Source organism: Egretta garzetta, unplaced genomic scaffold (genome assembly GCF_000687185.1).
Source record: "Egretta garzetta isolate BGI_Z169 unplaced genomic scaffold, ASM68718v1 scaffold173, whole genome shotgun sequence".
Taxonomy (NCBI): Eukaryota; Metazoa; Chordata; class Aves; order Pelecaniformes; family Ardeidae; genus Egretta; species Egretta garzetta.
In genome coordinates this window covers 319,119-341,504 of record NW_009259112.1, presented here as the reverse complement: position 1 = coordinate 341,504, position 22,386 = coordinate 319,119, and the positions used below count along the sequence as shown (strand labels likewise).

The window sequence follows — 22,386 nt, the reverse complement described above, 5'->3', positions numbered from 1 at the left end:
ATTGCAGCGATATGCTCCTCCCATGAGGTACTCTATCACCAAACCAATATCAATCAGACTTATTCGATAATCAGGAGGTAAGTTTCCCTGCAATGAAAATAAGAAGGATGGTGGGGGAGGAAGAAATGCTTATTACTGGCGTTGTTAAATATACTTTATAATGATGTTAGAATAAAACAAATTAAATAGTTAAAAACAGGAATGTATTATTATGCTGGTTAATTAATTCACCTTAAAATAGATCCAACCGAAACCTGGATATTCTCGCTTGGAAAGAAGACACAAGTTAAATAAGAAGGTGAAGAACTTGGAAGTAACAGAAGATAACATCAGTACACAGTACTCATATTCTTCAGCTGGGGAAACAAGGAACACGACTATAGGACAAAAAGCACGAGGATCAGCACACTTGAAAGGTCAGACACAGTTGCTGGACTCTAGTCCTGCAAGATAGCACCTTTTCTGCACCATCTGTCCCCCACACCTCTTGTCCTGGCATCTCATGTCTCTGCTGGCATCTCTTTCAACTGCCTTGTCTGCACTGCCAAGGCACAGTGAAGTGACATCATGCAATATCATTTGTTCACATGGAACCAGCTCCTGCATGTGGTCTTCCCATCCTGCAGTGTTTCCTTCCCATGTTCCAGGAAAGGAAGGGCAGGGGAAAAGAGCTGTGTTACCTACTCTAGAGGACCTATGCAGTGCATGAGTTACTATTACTGCTAGTTGCCTGAGGTAAGGAGAGTCTGTTAGCATTTGTTCTTGGGGATGTGTTCAAATAAACACATATCTTTGCTTAAATTCCACACCTAGTATAAGGAAAGCATCTGTATATGTGAAAGTAAGTATGAAAGTTATAATAAACAAAATAGCTGTGGCTAATTCTTTGGTGTTTTGTTCAAGAAGAAAACTACAGCCCCGGAAAATTCCCTAGATGGTCCGTCCTTGAACTTCCAAAATATTTTACTGAAAGCCCTGCTAAGCTTAGTAATCTTGCCACCTAATTTCCAGTGGTGCCAGTGAGATTGTATCCCAAGAGGTGGACTGTGCTTATGGCAAGGGTCATTAGCAGGATCCTGGAAAAGACAGCTACATACTTGCTCTCCCATTTCTTTTCCTTTCTTATCCTCGGTTAAATATAATATATACATAAAATGTCTTCAGCATGCACCTTTTATTTTGAAGGGAAAAAAATGATAAATACGTCCATGTCTTATTGCCCTCACTTTGTGAACTCCCTTGCACATATCTTCCTTCTCTTCACTGTCAAGCCTTAAAATGGCAACACTAAACTCATGAGTTCTCCAATACTTATGGCTTGCAAAGCTATGAGGGAAGATCTTGGTAACAGATTGTCTCTTACTGCATATGAATCTGAGGCTGCCTTTTAGTTAACTGGGCATTTCTGTTCTTCAGTAGCAGTAAGCCTGATGCAACACCTAGCAGGCCAGAACAATTTCAGGGTGGGCTGATCTCATAGATGCGCCGGTGAAGTACTCTTGGGGGTCTCTGGCGATGGAAGAACAAAACCTCAGCGTGGGCACATCTGCTCTTCTCTTCTCCCTGGGAACTCCACAAGGAAAGCTCTGATCCCTTTACAGGACAGGGCTAAGGGGAAAGGAATGCCCCCAAATGAAAGTTTGCCTCCTCCTCTAAACCACTGCCTCCGAATTGTTCAGACAACAGTTTATGGTTCAGCAAGCAGTTCCCTACCAGAAAAGAAGGCATGATACAGTAAGTTGTGAATAGGTCACCCAGGTCTAGAGATCTCATTAAGAACCCTGCAGATTTATAGAACACTCTCTGTCCTATATGATCATTATGCAAGAGATGTGACGACAAATTAAAGGTAGAAAGAGAAGTAAATTACCCTTCTGTGAACTGCAAGTGGTAGCCTTGCGAAAAGAGAAAATTACTCTAGTAAAAAATTTACTTGTAGAGTCAACATTGCAGAGGACCAGGAAATTATAATTGTTAGCTTCAAACTTTTTCAGTGCACTGTAATAAAATAATCACATTTTCTATAATGATATACAGCACAGATTACAGTTAGCCTGTAGCTCTTTTCATGTGCTCATCAAAAGAAGGTTAGTAATTCGCATGGAGTAATTTTATGACTGCTATGTCTTGCTGAAAATATCTGCATGTCTGCAGATATCTGCCTGGCTTCTCTGCAGATGTGCTTATTAGATTCAGAGCAGAGAAACACTAATGGAGAGCAGATGGCAACTGGTTCTGCAGAAGAGATTAAATGGATGCAAAGATCCTCCTTCCTCTTCTACTTCAGCCAGGAAGAGCAATGCTTATTTCCCTTCCTGCTCACCATGGTACACAGGAAAAGAAGAAAGAGAGAGGGAGCTAGTGCTGTGGTGCATCATGCCAAGCAATGGGCTGGGATTCAAAGGTTCAGAAGATTAAGCAAATTTATTGGCAAAAGGTGAGCTGCCAACTATCTTTCAGTAATGCCCCTTATCATATCTTTTGCACTCTTCCTACTTTTGGCTAATCTTAAGGGTGGGGGAATCATGATGGTTCACAAGAACACGTATTAGTTTAGTTTATTTGAACTCAGTCGTTTTATTCCAAACTGTTTAAAGAAAAATAATGTAAATCTATAATTTAAATCCTGCTAGGGTTTTTTTGCTTGTTTGTCTTTTCTCCAAAGTGTTCTTCTCTATCTAGAATGCTTAAGGCAATGACAGTTTTACTAAAACAAGGATGAAGGCACTGGCAGAAGCGGGAGTTGTAGCTCCAAGGCAGAGTTGTAGTTCTTCAACAGGCTCCTGCTGTCTTAATATAAGGCACTACAACTGAGTTTGATATTATTGTGGCAAAAAATATTTGAGCAATTAAGAAAGCACAACAGGCATCAGGGTGCTGCATGTGTTAGAAAGTGTGAGTTTCTTGATATAGTTCTTCTGATTTCTAAAATTTCACAAAGGAATTTAGATAAAAAATTTCCAATAGAGCAACTTTAATAAAAGATGCATCTAAACCTCCCAGATAATACTGAAACACTTTACTAAACAAAACTCACACTCACAAATTCACAGCAGAAGTACACATTTTATAGACATACACATATGTATGGCTCCACGCTAACACACAATTACTTTTCCAAAGTGAGCAGCCCTAGTAAAGCCAATTGGACTATCCTTGTGAGAGGCGTTATGCCTGTGCCAAAGTTTTTGCCATATCAGCAGAAACCTTGAACTACCCTGGCAGCAGTGAGTCTGCTGGTAAATGAAGCTCCATGGTGCAAGTGGGACAGGACCCCTTCAAGAACAGCAAAGATTTGGATGGGCTAATTCTAGTGCAACCAAGGTGGTCAGGAATGACAGAGGAGGTTTGATTTTCGTGTATGATAGGTTAATAATCAACTAACATTTTAATGTTGGGACAGGCTCTTCAGTGCTAATGCATCATTCTTTTAATAAAGAAACTTTGACTTATAACTGTAGCTAATCAATTATAGTATTTTTTCACTTTAAGTACATATTTATATTCAGCAGCTACCAAGCCTCTGATTTTGCATGCTGAGGAAAAAATACTTTCAGAATTCTGTATATTGCTTGTTAGCTCTCTGGAAATGCAGACATACAGTGGCAGTCCAGCATAAAGATCTCTGAAAAGTTATATCAGCCTCAGAGTGGGATTAAGATAAATTGATGATATATAATTTTTTAATTAAAGATAAAATTAAGTTGTTAATTTCTACTGATCTTCATTAGCTGGTTGAGCCAGGGAACGACTTTTTTAAAAACAGCCTGCAGAGGGCAACCTCCACTTACAGACATCATGCCAAGGACGGCCACTGTTTTGTCCTGCTTCGTCTCTATGCATCGTTTTGTACAGTCTAGGGAAGGAAGTCAAACCTGTATGTTAAATTCTGTACCCTTGACAGAAGATGTTAAAAGGGCCACGATGCAAACGGTGTGGGCAGATGTGTCCCTGCATGTAGTTATGGAATCAACACGATCGAAAGGAGGGATGAGCGCAGTTGTCTCCAAAGCAGAGTCATTAAGAAGTACTTTGTCCTATTAATATATGCAGAATTTAAACCCACTCTGACTACTGTAAATTCTTTCAGACCATGTCTCCAGGATTTTGCAATACGCTGCCCAGGCCAACAGTCTTCACAGTGGAATTTGGAAATCCAAAGAGAAAATATATTGTTGTCTTACATGTTTGTGTGTGCATGCATGTGCGTGTGTGTGCACACCCGTGTGCTTGTAAGCTACCCGCAAACAGGGTGCGGTAACGTGACTTCTGTGGTTCAAATTCTTTGCTGTATTAATCAGGCAGGGTGGTCTTTCAAACAAACAAAAAACCCTCCCTACTGATTTATACAGCTATGTAATGCAATAGTGGTAAATTAAATAATACTTATATGATTTGTAGGCATCCGTTTTCTATTTGAGAATTCACAATGATGCATTAAAATTGGGATGTATGCCTAAATAGCACAGAGTATGCATACACTGTAAGTGTTGTCTCAAGGTGACATACTACATTTTTTATGTTTATATTTTGTGATACTGTATTTACACCTGAGAGGTTGGGTATCCGGCATCAAAACACCTATAAACTCAAAAAACTAGCATCAGCAGTGTGGTCTGGTTTTCATGCATGGTGGGCCACTTAACTGTCATATAGTGATGTCCATTAAGAAGTTATTTCCAAAGACCTGTTTTCATTTAAACTGTTGTCAGATCTGCTGACTGATTTACAGCTCGGTTGACTGGTAAGGGATCTGCTCAGATGGCAGGGCTATGGCGAGCTGTCACTTTTCCCCAAGTGAACCGTGGTTGTCCCTCATCACTGACAAAATGAGAAATACAGCCCCAGAGGTGCAGTTTTCTGATGAAGGTGCTAGCAGGCTGCACCAGGCTGTTTGTTTCTATATTCTAGTAAGAGTACACATTGACTTCATGTAGTGGGAATTACTGGAGGCTTTAGATACGGACAGAGGAAAGAAAGATGAATTTATGGAAAAATCACCATCACCTAACATTTAGCAATCAATGTGGAACAAATAATGTCATTAAGTATGGTGTAAGTTTATTCAATGCTGATGTCTGTCAATATATACCTATAAGTAATGATAGTCTTTGCCTATTTTGATGCTTTTTTTTCAAGAGCGCTTTTAAAAATACCTCTTTTGTTAGGGACTTAGAAAAAGATATTGATATTATTTATTCACTCAACATACAAATTGCTACACCTTCAAAGGAGGACTGGAAAGTTGATGCGGGAAGAGAGAAGGAGTTTGAAAAGGAATATATCTTAAAGCAAGAAGACAGATTATGCTTGTTTCAAACTCTTATAGGCACACAAATAACTGCATATTTAGTAAAAATAAAAGTTCTGGTAACTTGGGCTTCAAGAGAATTAGCCAGTCTAAATGCATTCTAGCTTTACTCTGCTCCACCCAAGGGGATTTGTGCACAAGAACACTTTCAGTTTCTTCTGTAGGCATTTCACACTTCCCAATGGTCACTTAATATGCTATATATAATTGAACAACGATGATGCCATGTAACACACTAACCAAAGAAAGCCACCAGAACCTCCCTAAACTGATTATTCTGTAGCATTATTTAACAGAAAGATGATATATGAAGCATTGCCACTCGTCTCCCCTAGTTGCCTTTGGTTCTGCTCAGCTGTCAGTGACAGAAGAAACCACCAAAACCTGTGCTCTTACAAAAGACCTCCATTCCTTTTTCAATCTCCTATCTAGTCCCATGTACAGAAATCTCCTTTCCCAAGTATGCTACTCTGATTTATGTAATGTGCAAGGTTGTAATCTGCCCATGCTTTGGGAGAGTATTCAAGCTGATGAGGTCAGTTGCAAACTCAATCTCCTTACTTGATCCATATATTTAGAGGATATGGGATTTTCATTCATTGCTGCTGCTGTAACACTTTTAATCCTGAACACATTGCTAAAAGTATTTGGTGTCTCCTTCCCATCACTATACCTTTCTGTGTTTCTGTCTTGCCCTCCTAACAGCTCTTTGTAATTCAAGATGCTTGAAATTAATTTGATAAGGGGGCAGGGGAAAGTTGGACTACTTCTTTTTGGATTTTTCTGCTGAGGAAGATGGCTACAATATACCACACAACACAGAATAAGGAACTGTTTCAACAAACTAGGATCCAGCACAAGGATAAGGGCTATTTTACAGGCTTGGAAGTAAACTAACAACATGGAAATTAGCTTTGACAATAGTTGCAGGTATGGAAAAATACAGATAACAGCATAAATCCACATGGTATGTAAGAGCCTACAATTATGCTAGCAGAAGCACTATTACCCAAGCATCTAAAACCACAGAGAAAGCAAGCCAAATAACTTGCTAATTGTGCTTTATATGCAAAATGTTCTTATTTGGTACATACAAACAGGACATTCTGTAATGGCAGGGGAAGGAGAAGGCTCTGACTGAAAGCTCATGCAAAACAGAGATTGTATCTAGCTACAAAAAGCAATCGTAGCATTATCTCCAACCTACCGTCTATTGGACTCTTACCTTTTTGACATCCCTGACTAGGTGATACAGAGTGTTGGATGGTCCGTGTCTCTGCAAACGACAAATAAAGAAGAATAAAATAGTTTTGCATTGTCCAAAGACCTGCAAGATGTAAATGCTGAAATGGCTTTCTCACCTTGGTAGTTTAAAAATCAAGCAACTGAGAGCACTTCAGTTGTACAGTGCTATCAATTAAAAAAATAAAATCAATTACAAGAGCATTATTTCACCTGATTTCTCTTCTGTACAAAACCCTTCAGTAAGAAAACCTTAAGAACTGCCATGTTGGATGAAAAACTAGGGTCTATATACCAGATTAGGCTCCTGGTTTAGGCAAAGCAGGAACCCAGCACAACAAGTATGGCCTCTGGGAGAGAGTGGAAGGAAATTAGCTGCTTAAGTGTCAGCCTTCTTGCACTCAGGGTCTCTACTTCCATCGCTGGTGTCTCAGAGAACCCCTAAGCCCAACATTGCATCTAGGCTGTCTTGTCTGAAAGCCACTAACAGCATGCACAGTCTGTGAATTTGTCCAATCTTCTTTTGACTCCCTTCATATGCTATTTCAGATTTGCCTACCCTGAGTGATGTTAAATCACCTGCAAATGTCCCTTTGGTAGTTACTATTTTTCGGAGCAGCTCTAAAGAGGCTGAACAGCAGTGGTATCAGGACAGGGTCTTGGATGACCCCAGTCATAACATCCTTTTGTTGTGAGAACAGGCCATGTATTTCTACTCTCTGTTTTCCATCCTTCAAGTATTTTTTAAACCACAAGTGCCCCTTATCTCCTGTGCCATGACAGCTAAATTTCTTTAATAAACTTTGAGGTTTTCAAGTATTGTCAAACAGGTTTTGCAAAAACAGGTGGATGAAATGCAGCATCCTTATTCTCCCACATGTTGACTTCAGAAATGGTAATAGATTTCTAAGGCTTAGCATTTTCCTAAAGAAGCCAAGTAAAATCTTTCTTGACATAAAATTGATCCCTTTGTCTATTAATTCTATTCTTTATTGTATCTTTACAACTGTGCAATAGCAGAAGTCAGATTCACTGGTTTGTAGCTTCCCAGGTCACTCTCAGGGCTCATGTTGACATTTGGTATTTTTTAGCTGGCCTTGTGATTTTGTTGGTGCTAAGGCTATTATGGATGCATTAGGTCATACATCGTAATTGATAGTTTAGGCATTTCATAGCCTGGGTCTTTTGGAATTCTTACATGAATAATTTATGGTGATTTCTATAGCTCACAATAAACTTGTTCAAAAAGGCTCCTTTTAGCTGCAGAGCGGAAGACTTCCCTCACACTTACTCCCTGTAAAAACTGGCTTTGGTACAAGAATTACAGTGCTTATCTCTGTAGCAAGAAAGCTCATAGGCTTTCTGTTCTTATTACATAGAGGCTAGTTGGTAGGCAAAGTTTAAGCCGATTAAAGATCAGATGGGAATCTGTCTCAGCTGTGTCACAGATACCTGTTCCTCTATATTTTGCACAAATTTAATGAATTATTTTCATATTTGATATTTTTTAGAGACTGACTTCCGGTCACCAGCATCTGAAACATCTCAGGTTAACAGCTCAGTATGGCAGTTTATGATGGCAGGGCTTTGAAAAGTACTGGCAGAAAAAAATTTTTTGAAAAGGGCTATGCACTGTATCACAACCTCTCTCTGATGGACAGAAGTAGCAATCCTAAGAACCAGGCAATGCTTTAAGATTTTTTGCATACCAGTGAAGCAATTTGAACTTTTTGGTTTCTCTTGGTAGGCAATAATGTGGATAATGGAATGTGTTTTGCAGTTGAGAACTCAGAAGCAATTTGAACCTGTGCAGTTTTATGTTCATTGTAAGGGCAAAGAAATAAAGCTTGAAAACAGGCTTTTAAAAGTCAAACCTATAATTCTTGGAACATTAAGTGAAGACATGGGGAAGTCCTTCATTGTAATAGGCCTCCTGAAATCATCAGATGTCACCGTGAAATTCAGAATATTATCCCAAGAAGTTTGCTTCTATTTGTTTTCTAGTGGCTGAGTTTGATTAACAGTTGCGAGATTTTTCTGAAACCATAAAGGCTTATACTGTCAGGAGTCATATATCACCATCCTACAGGTCCTAACTTGCCAGTTACTGTCTTCCAGCCAGTGCCATTTGCCTGAACTTCAGGTCTCTCATATTGGATTACAATGACCAGAAGTCAGCTGGTACTGTGTGTGGCTTAATCCATTTCTTACAAAATCTGTGCAGCAGATCAGGTGGAGAAGACATAGTGTGTTCCATTAAATGAGAGACAAAGCTAAGAGACAACGTGGACTTCTAACATGGAAAATTTCCACAGCAGGTGTTGGCTGCCTTATGCATCATCATGTTGTTGAAACACAAGTGGGAGCTAGAACAATGACTATAGAGATAGAAAATTTGCCTTAGGTTGGCCCTACCGTATTGTACAATTCCTCTAGCCGGGAGATGGTGAGAAAACGATGCATGCTTACTCCATTTTCTATGAGCAATTTCACAAAATCCACTCTGTCCAACACCAGTGCATCCAGCATTGCTTGCTCAAGGGAGCCCACCTGCAAAGCAAGCGATTAATTCAGGCTGTTCTTGGGCATCACAGACTGTATCTGGCTGGTCTGGTCACACTGGCACAAGCAGGGAATCCTGACAAAATTCTGGGGGTTGCTCTGCTAAGCTTAAAATGGGATAATCACAGTTAAAACTGTGACTAAATCCTATATTGGTTTCTCTGATTCAGGGCAGCATTCCAAAAATGAATGTCAGAGTGTTAAGATTAACATACTCTAGGAAATCCAGATTAGGACCAAGGAACTGGAACGCAGGAGACTCATGACCACACCTCAACACTATTTACCATCTCATTATTATCTTTATTTCTCACTTTCTTGACAAACATTTTACTTATATTGAGTGTATTTGTTATGTGCACACACACTCACTTCAATTCTGTCTTTACTAGCTTTTTCCTCTGTTTGTGGTGTGGAAACTCAGGGAAATTTTGACACCCAGGAAGGAGAAATAGCTTCACAATTAGCATTTCTTTGAAGGGCCAAATGCAAGAGGTCTTCTTAGGCAAAACCTCTTCTATCTTTTGCAGGTTGGGGGGAGTTAGAAGGATGAGAAATTATCCCATACTTCCAGCTTTTACCTTGCAAAATGATTGCAGCTTGCAGCATTTATGCAAATTTTTGCTATGATGTGGTGATGGAGCGATAATGATAAGGATAGTTTAGTACCATTAAAATCCCTCCTATGTTTTGATGCATACTTATGCCCAATATTGAAGACAAGGTAAACAGTCCTGTTCATGAATAAAAAGGCAAGGATTTTTGAAACTAGCTTTAAGGGGCAGCAAGCTCCAGAAACTACATTTAAATCAAGGACATTTAAACAGAATCTTTTCCTTTTTTTGTAATTTTTCCATGGGGAGTTGTAAATGCTCATGTAATGATAGCATATGAAATTTTCATGACAGTGACAAAACAAGTGTCACAGTAATGAATACTGTGACCCAATTAAACCTTCTGAATGAAGGTATGGTGGGCTTTAAGGAGCTGCAGGTAGAGAAGGTCCTTCTCTTTTTTTCTGGGTGATTTCTACCACTGTAAAAACTGCAGCACAAGTTGGGAGTTGACTACTCCTCTGCCCCACACAGCATTCAATAACCCCTTTATTTACAGTCCTCCCACTCCTGCAGAGAAGCTCTTGCCCACCATGTCCCCCAGGGGAATGATGTTGGCCAGGGAGCCTGTTCCCACATCTGGGACAGCTGGAGCATAGGATGGGGCAGACGTGAAGCAGGCAGATTGATGCAGAGCAGCGCTGGGCATGAAATCAACTCCAGCTCAGGTTTGGAGCCACAGCACTTCTGTGGTAGCATTGCTGATCAGCTCTCATAGCCCACTTGATGACCTCCAAAATTTTTGCAGCAGATTTTTGACGTCTGATCATCATCAAGTTCAGTATTTGTGTATAAAAGCATATTGCTTGAAGAGCAAAAAGAAGTTTTGCCTTTCCTTTAATTTACAGTCTAACACGGTAACATGGCTGTAAACAGATAATTGCTTTTCTCAGCTGGCAGAATCATTGGTCGATAGCATAAATGTGTTGCTTCCCGTTTCTTTAAAGGCGTGGTCTCCCGGTGTTAAGGCAATCGCTAGATGTCACCATTTCCTTGAACATGTGAACATATCAACATCTTTGTAACCGTGCCTGCTTTCACTAGCTGTGAATGGGAACTTTTGTGTTTGGCTGGGAGCATGACTCACTATATTTTAAACCGTGTTAAAACCACGGCTGCCAACAGAATGGATTTAGCGTTGTGTAAGGTTTAAAATGTTTTCAGTAGAAGATGCTGTATATATACTGTACCGGCCACTGTTGCCCATAAATAAAGATCTGACTGCGGGCGATGTCTACTCTGTTCCAGGCTAATGCTAGGCTCAGCTGGTCGGGAGCAGATGCGTTAGCTCCTGTGTATACAGACAGGGGTGCAGGGAGGAGAGGAGGAGAAAAAAGAAACAAGACATACTTTAGACTCAGTCAACAGACCACCATGGTAATTCCTCTTTGCCAAAAGTCTCACAGATGTCTATGTAATTTCTGCAACTGATCTCATATTAAAACAAAACCAAACCTTTCATTGTCCCTGTAATAAAATACTAGTTCTTAAATCTGAATCCATGGTTCTCAGACTGTCTCATCAACATTAATTAATTCCTCACAATCCTCTTGAAAAATACAGTAGGTCTGCGTGATACCGGCAGATGCAACTTGTGGTGGAGTGAACTGGTTTCCCTCCTCTCGGATGGGAAGCAAGAGCAGAGGGACACTGATCCAGCTGCAGGAATATACACACACCCCCCTATGCCCATGAGCGCACACATACGCACGCGCATGCATCTAGCAATTACAAACAGGTTTAACTCACACAGACCCCACTGATTTCAACAGGCATGCATTTTATGCACATCTTTTACATACTGCCACCTGATAAGGTGGGGATCCTGTACCAGCATAGGAATTTTTCCTCTATCTGTTTGTACTGCGGGGTCTTGGTGGGACAAATTTTTCAAACATGCAATATTTATGTAAGAAAGCATGCCATAAAGCTGCTGCCAAGGTATAATGTATCTCAATTGAATAAGAAATTATGCAGATGATATGGTGGGTTTGGAGCTGTTTGTTTCTTGGAAGGGAGGGTATGTTTTTCCCTGTAGTTTTAATGGGAGCTGTGGGACATTCCTGCCCTGCTGTGTTTTTTTAATATTTCACTAAGGATTTCATGGTTATTAGCAGATTTGTAATAATAAAACAGTATTTGTGCTTCAGTGTCACAGGGAGAACTGGCCCAAATGAACTGATCAACCAAATAAATAAAGGGCCCTTCAACTTTTAACTACATAGCTGCTTGCAGTGATTAGGTGCTTGAATAAAGGCTCATTTTTAGGGCTTCATACCTCCACTGTTTTCTTGTCTTTATTAATTCTTATACTGATATCATGGAGTGAGGACAAACAAGAGCTTTTCATTATTTCAAAGCATTTCTGTCCCCATTTCAGTACTATTAAAAATCACACACTGTTCCAGCTGAAAGTAGAGTCTGAAACTGGAAGGCAGAGAAAACATAAAGCATAACATGCTGGCCACTGAAATTCTCTGTGAAGGATCAGTTCAGCAGACCTTTGGGAAGCTCACCCTACAGTTTAATTTCATAACTCTCAACTTTGCAGTCAGTTGACTGCCATGAAACTTTGCCAAATACTTGGCAATATCTACAGCAATTATTTGGGATATGGTGGACTGTAGGTCATCCAAATCACTTTCATTTTATTACAGAAATGAGCTCTGATAAAAAGGTAGGTGATGTAGGAGAAGAATGATAGAAAGAAATGAAGAAAAGAAGAAGAAACAGTGAAAATAGTAAAAGACCTTTCTGCGACTAAGAAGTAACAGGAACACCGCTTTGCGTAAGATGCAGATTCTCATTGCTTATGCTATGACACAGACAAAAGCTCTCACAGGAGACCTCATGGGGGATGCCAACAGCATCTGAACATTTCTGAGTTTCTTACACAAGCAAGATTCAACATTCAAGAACAGAAAATATTTACCTTTGGGAAGGGAAAAAATGTCTCTACAGCTTTATTTATTAAAAAAAACCCCAAACAAAACCCCAGTGGGTATGGTAGTGTAAATTAAGTACAGAGGGCAAATAATGTTCTCCCCCTTTCTGAAGCAAACAACAGATCCTCTCAAAATGTCATTGGACCTCCTCCTTCCCATCTGAGTGCCTGCAGGAGAAGCGAGAGATTCGGCAGGTGCTCAGGCAAGCTGTCAGGTGATCAGTGGAGGAGGCACATGAGTGAACTCCAAAACCCACGGGCAGTGACAACGATCCCTCAGCCTGGCACCATTTGCATATGTGATGAGGGGCCTCTATCTCCTGATTTTCCTAAACTGACTGAAGCCTACAGTCTGGGTAGCCAGGGGTGCAGCCTGGTTAGAAACCATTTTAGATCAAGAGCGGATCAGATGGACTTGGGGAAGGAAGTGGGCTACATACACTGCCCCCACTTCAGCAAAAACTGCATCCAAGTCATAGAGGCTCCAGCTGAACACCTACTGACGCTTAGCAGGGAGCCTTCCCCAGCTTGTGTTGTGTGATTTAGTATTCCCAGGCCTTTTCATACTTTAGGAAGGACCTGGCTGCTGGATGAACACAGGGCCTTCTGGTGCATCTGATCACATGAAAGAGCAACTGGCATGGGGCATAAGGCAGTGGCTGCATCTCCAGAAAGGCCCCCAAGCCTAGCAGTTCATCAGAACTGGTTTCTTTGAGCACGCTTATAGCTCCAAATACTGAGCAGAGGGGAAAGCAAGCCATGGTCCAGCCTTTGTCCTTCCCACCTCCCTCCACGGTGTTCAAGGCTGCAAGCAGTGGACTAGTTTTCCCATGGGTGCATGTGCAGTCCCAGAGATGATGCTCTTCTCAATGCTTGTTACCATAATGGTTCATTGTGTTGTTCTGCAGAGCGCTGCAGATAGTTGGCAGTTGGAGGAAATGTATGGTTACTCAAGGGGTTTTTGTCCTTCAGGTCCAAACCAGTCCATCAGCTAGTGTGTAGACTGGGCAGTACAGGACTCTGATGCACATGAGTGAGGTTTGTGGCTGAAAAGCCCTTGCACCCTTCTCCTCTTTCCTGCCTTCCCTACGTGGTTTTCAGGCAAATGTGGATTACACTGGTGTTACACAAGAGGAGAAGTAAAATAAAAGCCTATAAAAGTTTCTATAGAGCAGCATATGGGCCGCAGATGCTGTTTAATAGATTTTATTCCAGGGTGGACTGATGACTTTTGATTCAAATGAAAAAGAAAGTATTCAGGCTATTTCAGGTGGAATTCTATCCAGTATTAACAAGTAAATATAATTCCACTAATATAAGAAAAAATCCCTAGAACAAATGTGAGGTGGGCTTTCTTAAGATACTGCCTCCTTTTTGAGTCAGTGAGAAGAATCCAAAAAGTGACCTCTCTGAGGACTCGTCTTGCTCATGAATGTCACTGCAATGTACCCAAATGAAAGCCAAAGGATATCTGGGAAATCAAAAAATAAGGCAGAGTTAATAAGCTACTGCTCTCATCAGCTCAATACAGGGATCACACTGGAACCACTTCTTAGGCCCTTAACACTGTCAGTGGTCAGAAATTAGCATTACCTCTCCCTCCATTTTTGTTTCATCCTGTCTCATGGAAAGAGTCTCTGCTTAGTTGCATTGTATTATTTTAATTGCCGTAGTATACTTATTGCTTTAAATAGTGTTTTAGACAATATAACTAATGTTTATGAAATACTTGGTCAGTATCCTGGTGTCTGGCTGAGCAAGAGATATGTTCCTCTAAAGAATGTCTTAAGATGATGTGACTGATGTCTGCAGTGGGACTCTTCCTTCCATTCATCTGCTCCTAGAAGAAAAGTTGCATTTGGGATGCAATGAGCTGATTTGGCAGTATTTATTTCAGTATAGATATTGTTTGATGTAGATAGACAACACAAGGATGGTGTGAAGTTGAGTGAACAAGAAGGAGACCTGGGACAGCTGTTAGTTCCTGCAGGTATTAACTTTAACCTCTTAGGTGGCCATCCAGGAGAGCTTGGATATCTCGCATAGATTCTGCTAGTAAAAAGTCAGATGGTGTATCTGGGTTTATCCCAGTATCTGGGACTGAAAGTGCAATACTCCTTGATGACAAAGCCTGGGACCATAAACTTGACTCTGTATCCTGGGTGAGCCAGTGTACACATGTCAGACAAAGAATGTTGTGCCCTTGCAAGATCCCAGATTACTGAAGAGATAGACTACAGGCTCTGATATACCAGCTAAAGTTTACTGTGATAAACTTAAATCTCTAAAGGGACAGTCTATGCTACTTAGAGCTCAGGAATCTGGAAAGCTGAAATGACACAAAACTGATCTATCTAGACAGAAATGGGTTCTGGAGACTTGTTTCCACAGTGCTTCTAAGCATGTCAGGATCCTCTTTGAGTCATTGTTTAAAGAAAAGAATTAAATTAGGGAAAATAGCAATTCAAATTAACTTTCTGCTCTGCTTCTCAGCAGGTCTTATGTTGTCTTCTGTTTCAGCAGCCCTTTGGTGAAAAGCCTGTGTTTCCACTGCATTTGCTACAAGCATCTTCCTGGCATTTAGCAAATCAATTGACAATAACAAAGCTGATAGCAACGACAAACTATAAGGGCATTTACCAGATATCTGGCCTAATGCTGACATCCTTCTGTGTCAGTGATTTTATGGTTGGCAGACCATCACACCGTCTTCCAGGGCCATCTGATACCACACAATGGCTGTTCAGAGAGCATGAATCATGCCTTATTCACAGGCTGGAAAGTATGCAGGGACATCAGACCTGCATTAGCCTAACACGGCTTACCTCGGAGAGTTACATGGCAGTAAGATTACAATACGCAAATACCACATTGCATGTCTTTCCCAATGCTAACAATTGCACTGGGAAGGCTTCTGGAGCACCAGCTAAAATGTGGCTTGTGCTACTAGTATGCAGCAGACATTGCAACAGCTTCGTGAGCTAGGATCTTTGATGCCACTTCAAAACAATTCTATTTTATTATTAACAGCTCCATATGCTTTCTTAAATTTCTCTGTCATTTGCCTTCTGGCCAGCTAACAGCTGCAAAAGGACACACACAATCCATTACTGTTTGAGTTCCAACTGTTAAGAGAGCACAAACAGTTAAACTGTATGATAAATTTACTTGCTACAAATTCATGCAACTGGAAACTTACTTCCCACATTTGCATGTCTCTCAAAATAACAAAAAAGAAAAAAAAAAAAGGAATTCACAAGCCATATGCTGTTGTGACATGCATGCAATGTAAATTGATAACCAGTTTCGATGCCATTCCCTAGTTTTATTGGAGATCACTTCCAAGAAAGATAGATCTGCTGACAAGATTAAACAAGTGACTCATGAAAACAAACAAGGAAATAATCTTTCATATGCAGTGCAGGGTTTGGGGCTTGTGGAATATCCCATCCAGGAGAGTTCCTGCATTGGCAGCATGCCCGATGCGGGTTTAAAAAGAGACTAGCTTATTGCAAATTTTACACAGCCAGCGGGAAACGATTCTTTGTGCTTCCCAATCTGTGTCCTCTTCCTCCTCCCTGAAAAAATCACTCACACCAGGGTGGCAATGGTGATTAGCTGGTATGTGCCTCAAATACTGGCTAGCAAGAACTGCAAAATCCTCATCACTGCAACTGAGAAGAAGTAAGCAATAGTCACTCACTGGTTTCATATTTTTCTCTGCCCCTTTTCACACAGTGCTGAAGAGGTGAAAGAGATTAATTCCTGAATCTAAACTTACGAATTTCAAGATCATTCAGACTCAGTCTTCAAATCTGCTTACTAGTAAATCACTAGACAAGTGGTTCAGCATGGCTACCTTAGATTCCTTAGTCTGATAGAGAACCCAACTATGCATCAGCCTGATGGGGTATATCTACAGAAAGGCAGTGTTTCTTTCAGGGTGGACCAGAACCTTTGTACAAAGGAACAGTATGAATAAGGACAACTGTTCTGCCTGAAACAAGAGATCTCATCTTTGCACACATTAATTAAAAATGATATGGATTTTCATTCTCTGTGATCAGAAAGCTCAGATTAACAAGAGGCATCTGATAAATCTGATCTTCACTGAGTACCTTCATAATCAGAAAGTGCTGAGGAGCAGGGAAGATGAGGTGTTAAGTTTTAGTTCCTCTGGCTCTTGAGCAAGGCACAAGTGCTGCTGCCATCAAGATTATCAGGCAAGCATTGAAAGGAGATGTCAAAAAGATCCAGGCATCTTCTGAGCTAACAGAAGGTCACTATGATGTCTTGCACTAGTATTATGAAGAGGGAAGGTAATTTTATTTTATTAAGGAGATGACAGGACCAATTGTAAAATGGATATTCCAGATCAGAGAGGACTACTCATATACCCAGACTGAAACCATAGTACAGTTGCTCATGTAAATACTGCAAAAGAACTTTTCAAACAGAAAACAGTCTCTCCCAAGCCTGTAATTTATTTTCTTCAGCTTATGGGAGGCAGCTTTTGAAGTGGTAAAAGACTCCAGGGATCTATGTTGGGATTCAGACATTGAAAATATTCCTAGAAAATGTGGAATCACAACTTTAAGACAATGTATATCTTACTAATAGAAATCAAGAGCAGTAGCTTCAGTCATTGCCTTAAATGTGAAGAGAATACAATTTACACTGGGGATAATGAAGGATCCAGTTATATTTAAGATAAAAATGAAATCTGCAATTAAAATATTTCCTAAGAATAGAAAAGAGCAATTCATGTTCCTTGCTTTGACTCAATTTCTTTCTCCTTTCTTCACCTTGATTTATGTTGTTTCTGTGTGAAGATGTCCAAAATGCCTTGAGATTTAATTATGCAGATGGCTAAAACTTGTTACCTCAGGGTAGCAACCAAATAGTCATGGTACCTGCAGGACAAGCAACTGGTATTCTGAGCAAAATGGTCAAAAGAAGTGGAGAAGGCAATACTACAGAAGCCTAAAGAAACAAAAACTACTGGAGCAAAATAATTCCAGCTCATTTCCTTGCCTGGTAGCTATCAGCTGGCAATCATACTTTTGAAGTGGCCAGTGCTTGTTTACTCTTCCTGTTCAGACTTTTGTTTTAAATGTTTGAAGTAACATCTTCGAGATGGGATTAATTATTGTGTAAAAGATAAAATAATGTTTTGCTTGGTTAGGTGAAAGTTACTCAGGCATTCTCCTGTTTCTCTTCATACAGTTTTGTGAGCCTGCACAGGAAGAAACTGAGAAGGAAACTGAGCCCTGGAGCAAGAAAGAATTCCTGTTACCTGTACTTGTACCTTGTACTACATAGCACAAAACAGTCCAGACAGCAAGAAGATGACCACAGTGATTGATACATGCAATTTGTGAAAGTCCCATTTGGGGAAATACCATAATAAATGGAGGGCTAGAACCTCCCAGCCCTTGCTTATGTGAGTACTGTACATGTACTTCAGAGCCTTTAAAAACTCACCTGTTTCTGTATTTGCAAGCAGATACTAAATTAGCTGATAATATTGTATTTTGAGGGGAGCCAAGCTAAATGGTCTAAGTGTCTGCGAGACCATGGTTTGTAACAAACTGTCGCAACAGTAATCATGTTGTAAGACAATCTTTTAAGAGAATAAGTGTAACATGTAATGGCTTAGAAAGATTTAGCGACATGTGAAGTTTAAGATTAAAAGCCCTACCACCCCAATAGCTGAGTTCTTAGCTCTACCAGAGGAGGCTGGAAGGAATCCCACACAGTTCCCAGACTTTCCTAGGATGACTGCAGATAACATTTTACTTAGACAAAGCTGCCAGTTTTATATAAAAGAGATAACCTCTTTCTGGATGTTCTACTAGCCACCAAGGCAAGCTAAGTTTGACAGTTTCTTTGGCTGTCTTCTTCTGAGTGCTAATCTCACTCTCTTGGTGGGGGTCACCACTGATGTTTCTTGTGACACATTAGCTATTGTGGGTGGAGAACAAAAATTCAGAAAGGAAAACCAGTATCTATTTAAACATTAAAGACAGAGCTGGATTTGTATAAAAGAGTTAGAGCAAAAAGTATACTTCAATTTCACGGTATAAATTTACCATCTCGATACGGCAGTTATTGTCAATAAATGCAGGTTTCAGTACAGCAAAGACACAGAGTTAATCTACTTGGATTGATACAGACTCACTGTGGAGTGAAACTCCATTACCTTTTAGTAATGCTGTGAGGATAGCTAAATCAATGTCCTGGTGTCCTTCTGATCCCATGCGAAATACTGTGATCTGAAATGTTAAAAGACAATACTATTATTGAAACCAGGGTAATTTTTTCAAAAAGAAATTAAATCTGAACAGCATCATTTGATCTCAAAATGTCCTGATGGCTACAAGATACATGGCTACTTTACAGATTTTGTGAGAAGCTTATTAGATAGGATTAACACTGTATTTTTTGTGAGATAAAATTTGATAAAGATAGAAATTGTATTAATGAGCATATGGAAGAAAAGTCTACTTACAGGGTGAAATTAGAGATGCAGTCTTGTTCTTGTATTAGAGTAACATTAGATTTAGTGTTCCCAATACATTACTTGGAGGAATTAGGTGTATTTTAGGTTGTGGACCTAATTTATGGCATATGGCATTGAATAGACATTTTTGACTGAAATTAGCAACCTATTCAAAATAATGATTTTATATAGCATAACATTACATAAATAATCTAAGAATTAGGCTTCTAACAGGTCCAGAAACATCTTTAGTCATGTGTGGTCAGCGACCTACCACTCTAAGATACAAGTTTTGAGGCAGTGAGGTGTGATACACAATTCATAAAGAATGAATATAGTGGGGCTGTTCTTCCAAGCCAGTTTCACTCTTGGTTAAGACTGCACTGAAACATACAGAAGTGTAAATCCCCTCGCTCCTTTTGTTGCCATGGCAATAGCTGCTCTTGGGCCTCTGCTTCTTGTGAAGCAACTGAGACTGCAGCTTTTTATTAGTGCCTTTCCTTTACTAATGAAACCTATGTCATCATTTTGATCTGAGTACCTGTTTTTCTTTTTCCTTTTGCCAGTACAGACTGCCTCATTTTTTCTTTTTAATTGAGTGACACCTTTACTTAAGAATTGTGTAAACATATTTTACACTCATATTCAGCAGCATACGTTGTCCCCACATTCCTAGATACCTACTCATACAGCACCACTGAACTGCAGCAGCACCTGGGGTAGAGATCAGGAAATGTCAGGGCACAAAGAACACAGGGTACTGTAGGGGGAAAGGTGATATATAAAGTGGTCAAGACTAAGACAACACTTTCATGACAACCTTCAGTTTGCCGGCTGAAATAGCCCTGCAGAGGGTTTCCCAAGGAATCCAGGGTAGCCCTCCTGTAGCACCCATTCTACCTTCACTTGACCCTAGAGCTCTGGGCGGTTCAAAGGGAGGTGAGAGACTTTGGCATTGGTGACAGGAGTACAGCATGTTAGAGACTGAAAAGGCAAACTGGATGAAGTAACAGAGAACTGGCTTAGCTCAATTAGTCAATTGATTTAGATGATAACTAAAACAATTACTGTGAGGAAGCATTTATGTTAATCCTCAGTTAAAGCAGACTGTTTTCAAATTAGACTTAGTCTGACATTTCAACATGTTCCTGAGACAAAGCATAGATATTGCAAATGATACTTTAATGATCCATTTTCTCTCTCCCTCTGGAATCTACAGATGTTTCTGGCAAATCACTTGATGTCTTGTGGTGGTGTGCTCCCCTCTCCTCTCCGCCTCCCCCTCCCTCGACCTCTTTCAAGTGATAACCACCTGTGGTGGTGGTGATAGATGTTTCTGGTCATGAAGGAGGTATCCAGTGGATGCAGGGGAGACAGATACCAATACAATAGCCAAGGGCTGTTGTGCAAGGTGCCCACCTAAGCACAGTGAAGAAACTAAAATCTGTGGTCAGTATGCAAATATGGCTGTGAGCCACTCACCTGACCCCCATCAAGAGTGAGCAGCCCAAGAGCCCTTGGAGCTCTCCTGCACGGCAGCGGGCTGCATGCCAGGAGCTCCCCGTGAGCAGGGACGCCTCTCAAGGTTACTCCTTGAGGCTGAGACATTCCTTACCACAACAGATTCTCAGTAAGTGGCTAACAGCATGCTAAACTCTGAAACCTTAGCTAGGTGATATAAAGGATTGATTGCTGCGCATATATATAATCCTTTAGACATAAACTGTTGACCAAATCTGGGACTAGGATTGGATCCAGCCGTACCTAGACACCTCTCTGAGGAAGGAGTTTAGAAAGCCAGGGTATCTTTTCTGAACCTCATGACTCAATGGGAGGGTCTCCCTGACAGTTCTGTCTGACCCTGTCCTCTGTGCAGTAAATAACCAAGTGTACCTTGCCATTGAATCTTATAAACTACTGTCACATTTACCACTGAACTTTGTTAACTCATTGTTTTACACCAATAAACTGTATTTTTGCCTCCTTCCCACTCCATCCACAACGTGTCTATCCCCATACCTCAACTTGGAATGGAATGGAATGGAGTGGAATAGAAGTTCCAGTTGGAGGGTACCTACAACGATTGTCTAGTCCAACTGCCTGACCACTTCAGGGCTGACCAAAAGTTAAAGCACATTATTAAGAGCATTTTCCAAATGCCTCTTAAGCACTGACAAGCATGGGGCATTGACCACCTCTCTAAGAAGCCTGTTCCAGGTTTTGACCACCCTCTCAGTAAAGAAATGCTTCCTGAGGTTTTTCCTACTGTTTTTCTTATCTCCTCAATGACTGGCAAGGAAGCTTTTCCCTGTAAGAGCACAGGTCATGTGGGTAAGGACACACATTTCTATGTATGTCTCATCTCAAAACACAATAAAAATATGAGCTGATGAGGTGAGCCCCTCTACCACACATGCTCATGATGCGCTTCCCATGCCAGAGATGACAAATTGCCACAGAGGTTAGCAGCCAGGCAGGCGGGTCAGAAGGCAGGACAAAGAGAAAGCCTTCCTCCCTTAACCAGTGGGAAAGAAGAACATCTCCCTTCTGATGGGCAGCTCCGGCAGATCATAACAGCCTGATCATAACATCCTCACAACGCTTTGCAATTCCTAAGCAATTTTTCCAGCAACAGGCATCTTCGTAGCACTGAAGGGAAGAGTGACAGCCTGGCAAGCAGATCAGCTAATGCTGGGAGTGTCTCCTTTGCGCCACTGTGCTTGGTGGCACCACCGCATGGCAAAATGCACTTCTTTAAGGCCAAAGATGAAGCAGTCTGCACATCAGGGACTGAAAAAACCGAACAACAGGAGTTCAGCTGAAGAACGAAGTACATCTCAAACTAAACACATGCTTGGTGAACTCCCAGCTTAATTAGAAGGCATCATACAAATTGCAACCACTGAACAGCTTATCCCCATAGGAAAACTAAGGGAAGCACTTTGCATATATTGGAACACATGTAACTAAAAATTTCCAACTTCTCTTTCACCCCTCTTCTCTGCATGCCTCAGAAAAATAAAGCCACTTCAGCAGAACAAATTGCTGTGGTATTAAAAATAAAACAGAACTATGTAATTTGGTTATACTGGAATAAAAAGGTTGTCTTTCCACTGTTACTTTGTTATTATTTTTAAGAGGTCTAGTGTAATTCAAGTAGTAAAATAAAGAAGAATAATAATTGGGGAAAAAAGATGGAAATGGAAAGAGT

The 22,386-nt window shown here is 40.5% G+C and overlaps 1 protein-coding gene across 1 annotated transcript in view; it reads right to left on the bottom strand.

Annotated features, from left to right (window-relative positions):
* TRPM3 (transient receptor potential cation channel subfamily M member 3) overlaps positions 1–22,386 on the bottom strand; it is a 301,300-nt gene that overhangs the window by 47,759 nt on the left and 231,155 nt on the right. The window contains exons 9-13 of the mRNA XM_035891054.1: positions 18,876–18,948; positions 10,920–11,020; positions 8,969–9,103; positions 6,537–6,587; positions 6–87 (exon numbers count right to left, since the gene is read on the bottom strand). Coding sequence (XP_035746947.1) covers positions 6–87; positions 6,537–6,587; positions 8,969–9,103; positions 10,920–11,020; positions 18,876–18,948 — 442 coding nt within the window. The remainder of the gene's footprint in view (positions 1–5; positions 88–6,536; positions 6,588–8,968; positions 9,104–10,919; positions 11,021–18,875; positions 18,949–22,386) is intronic.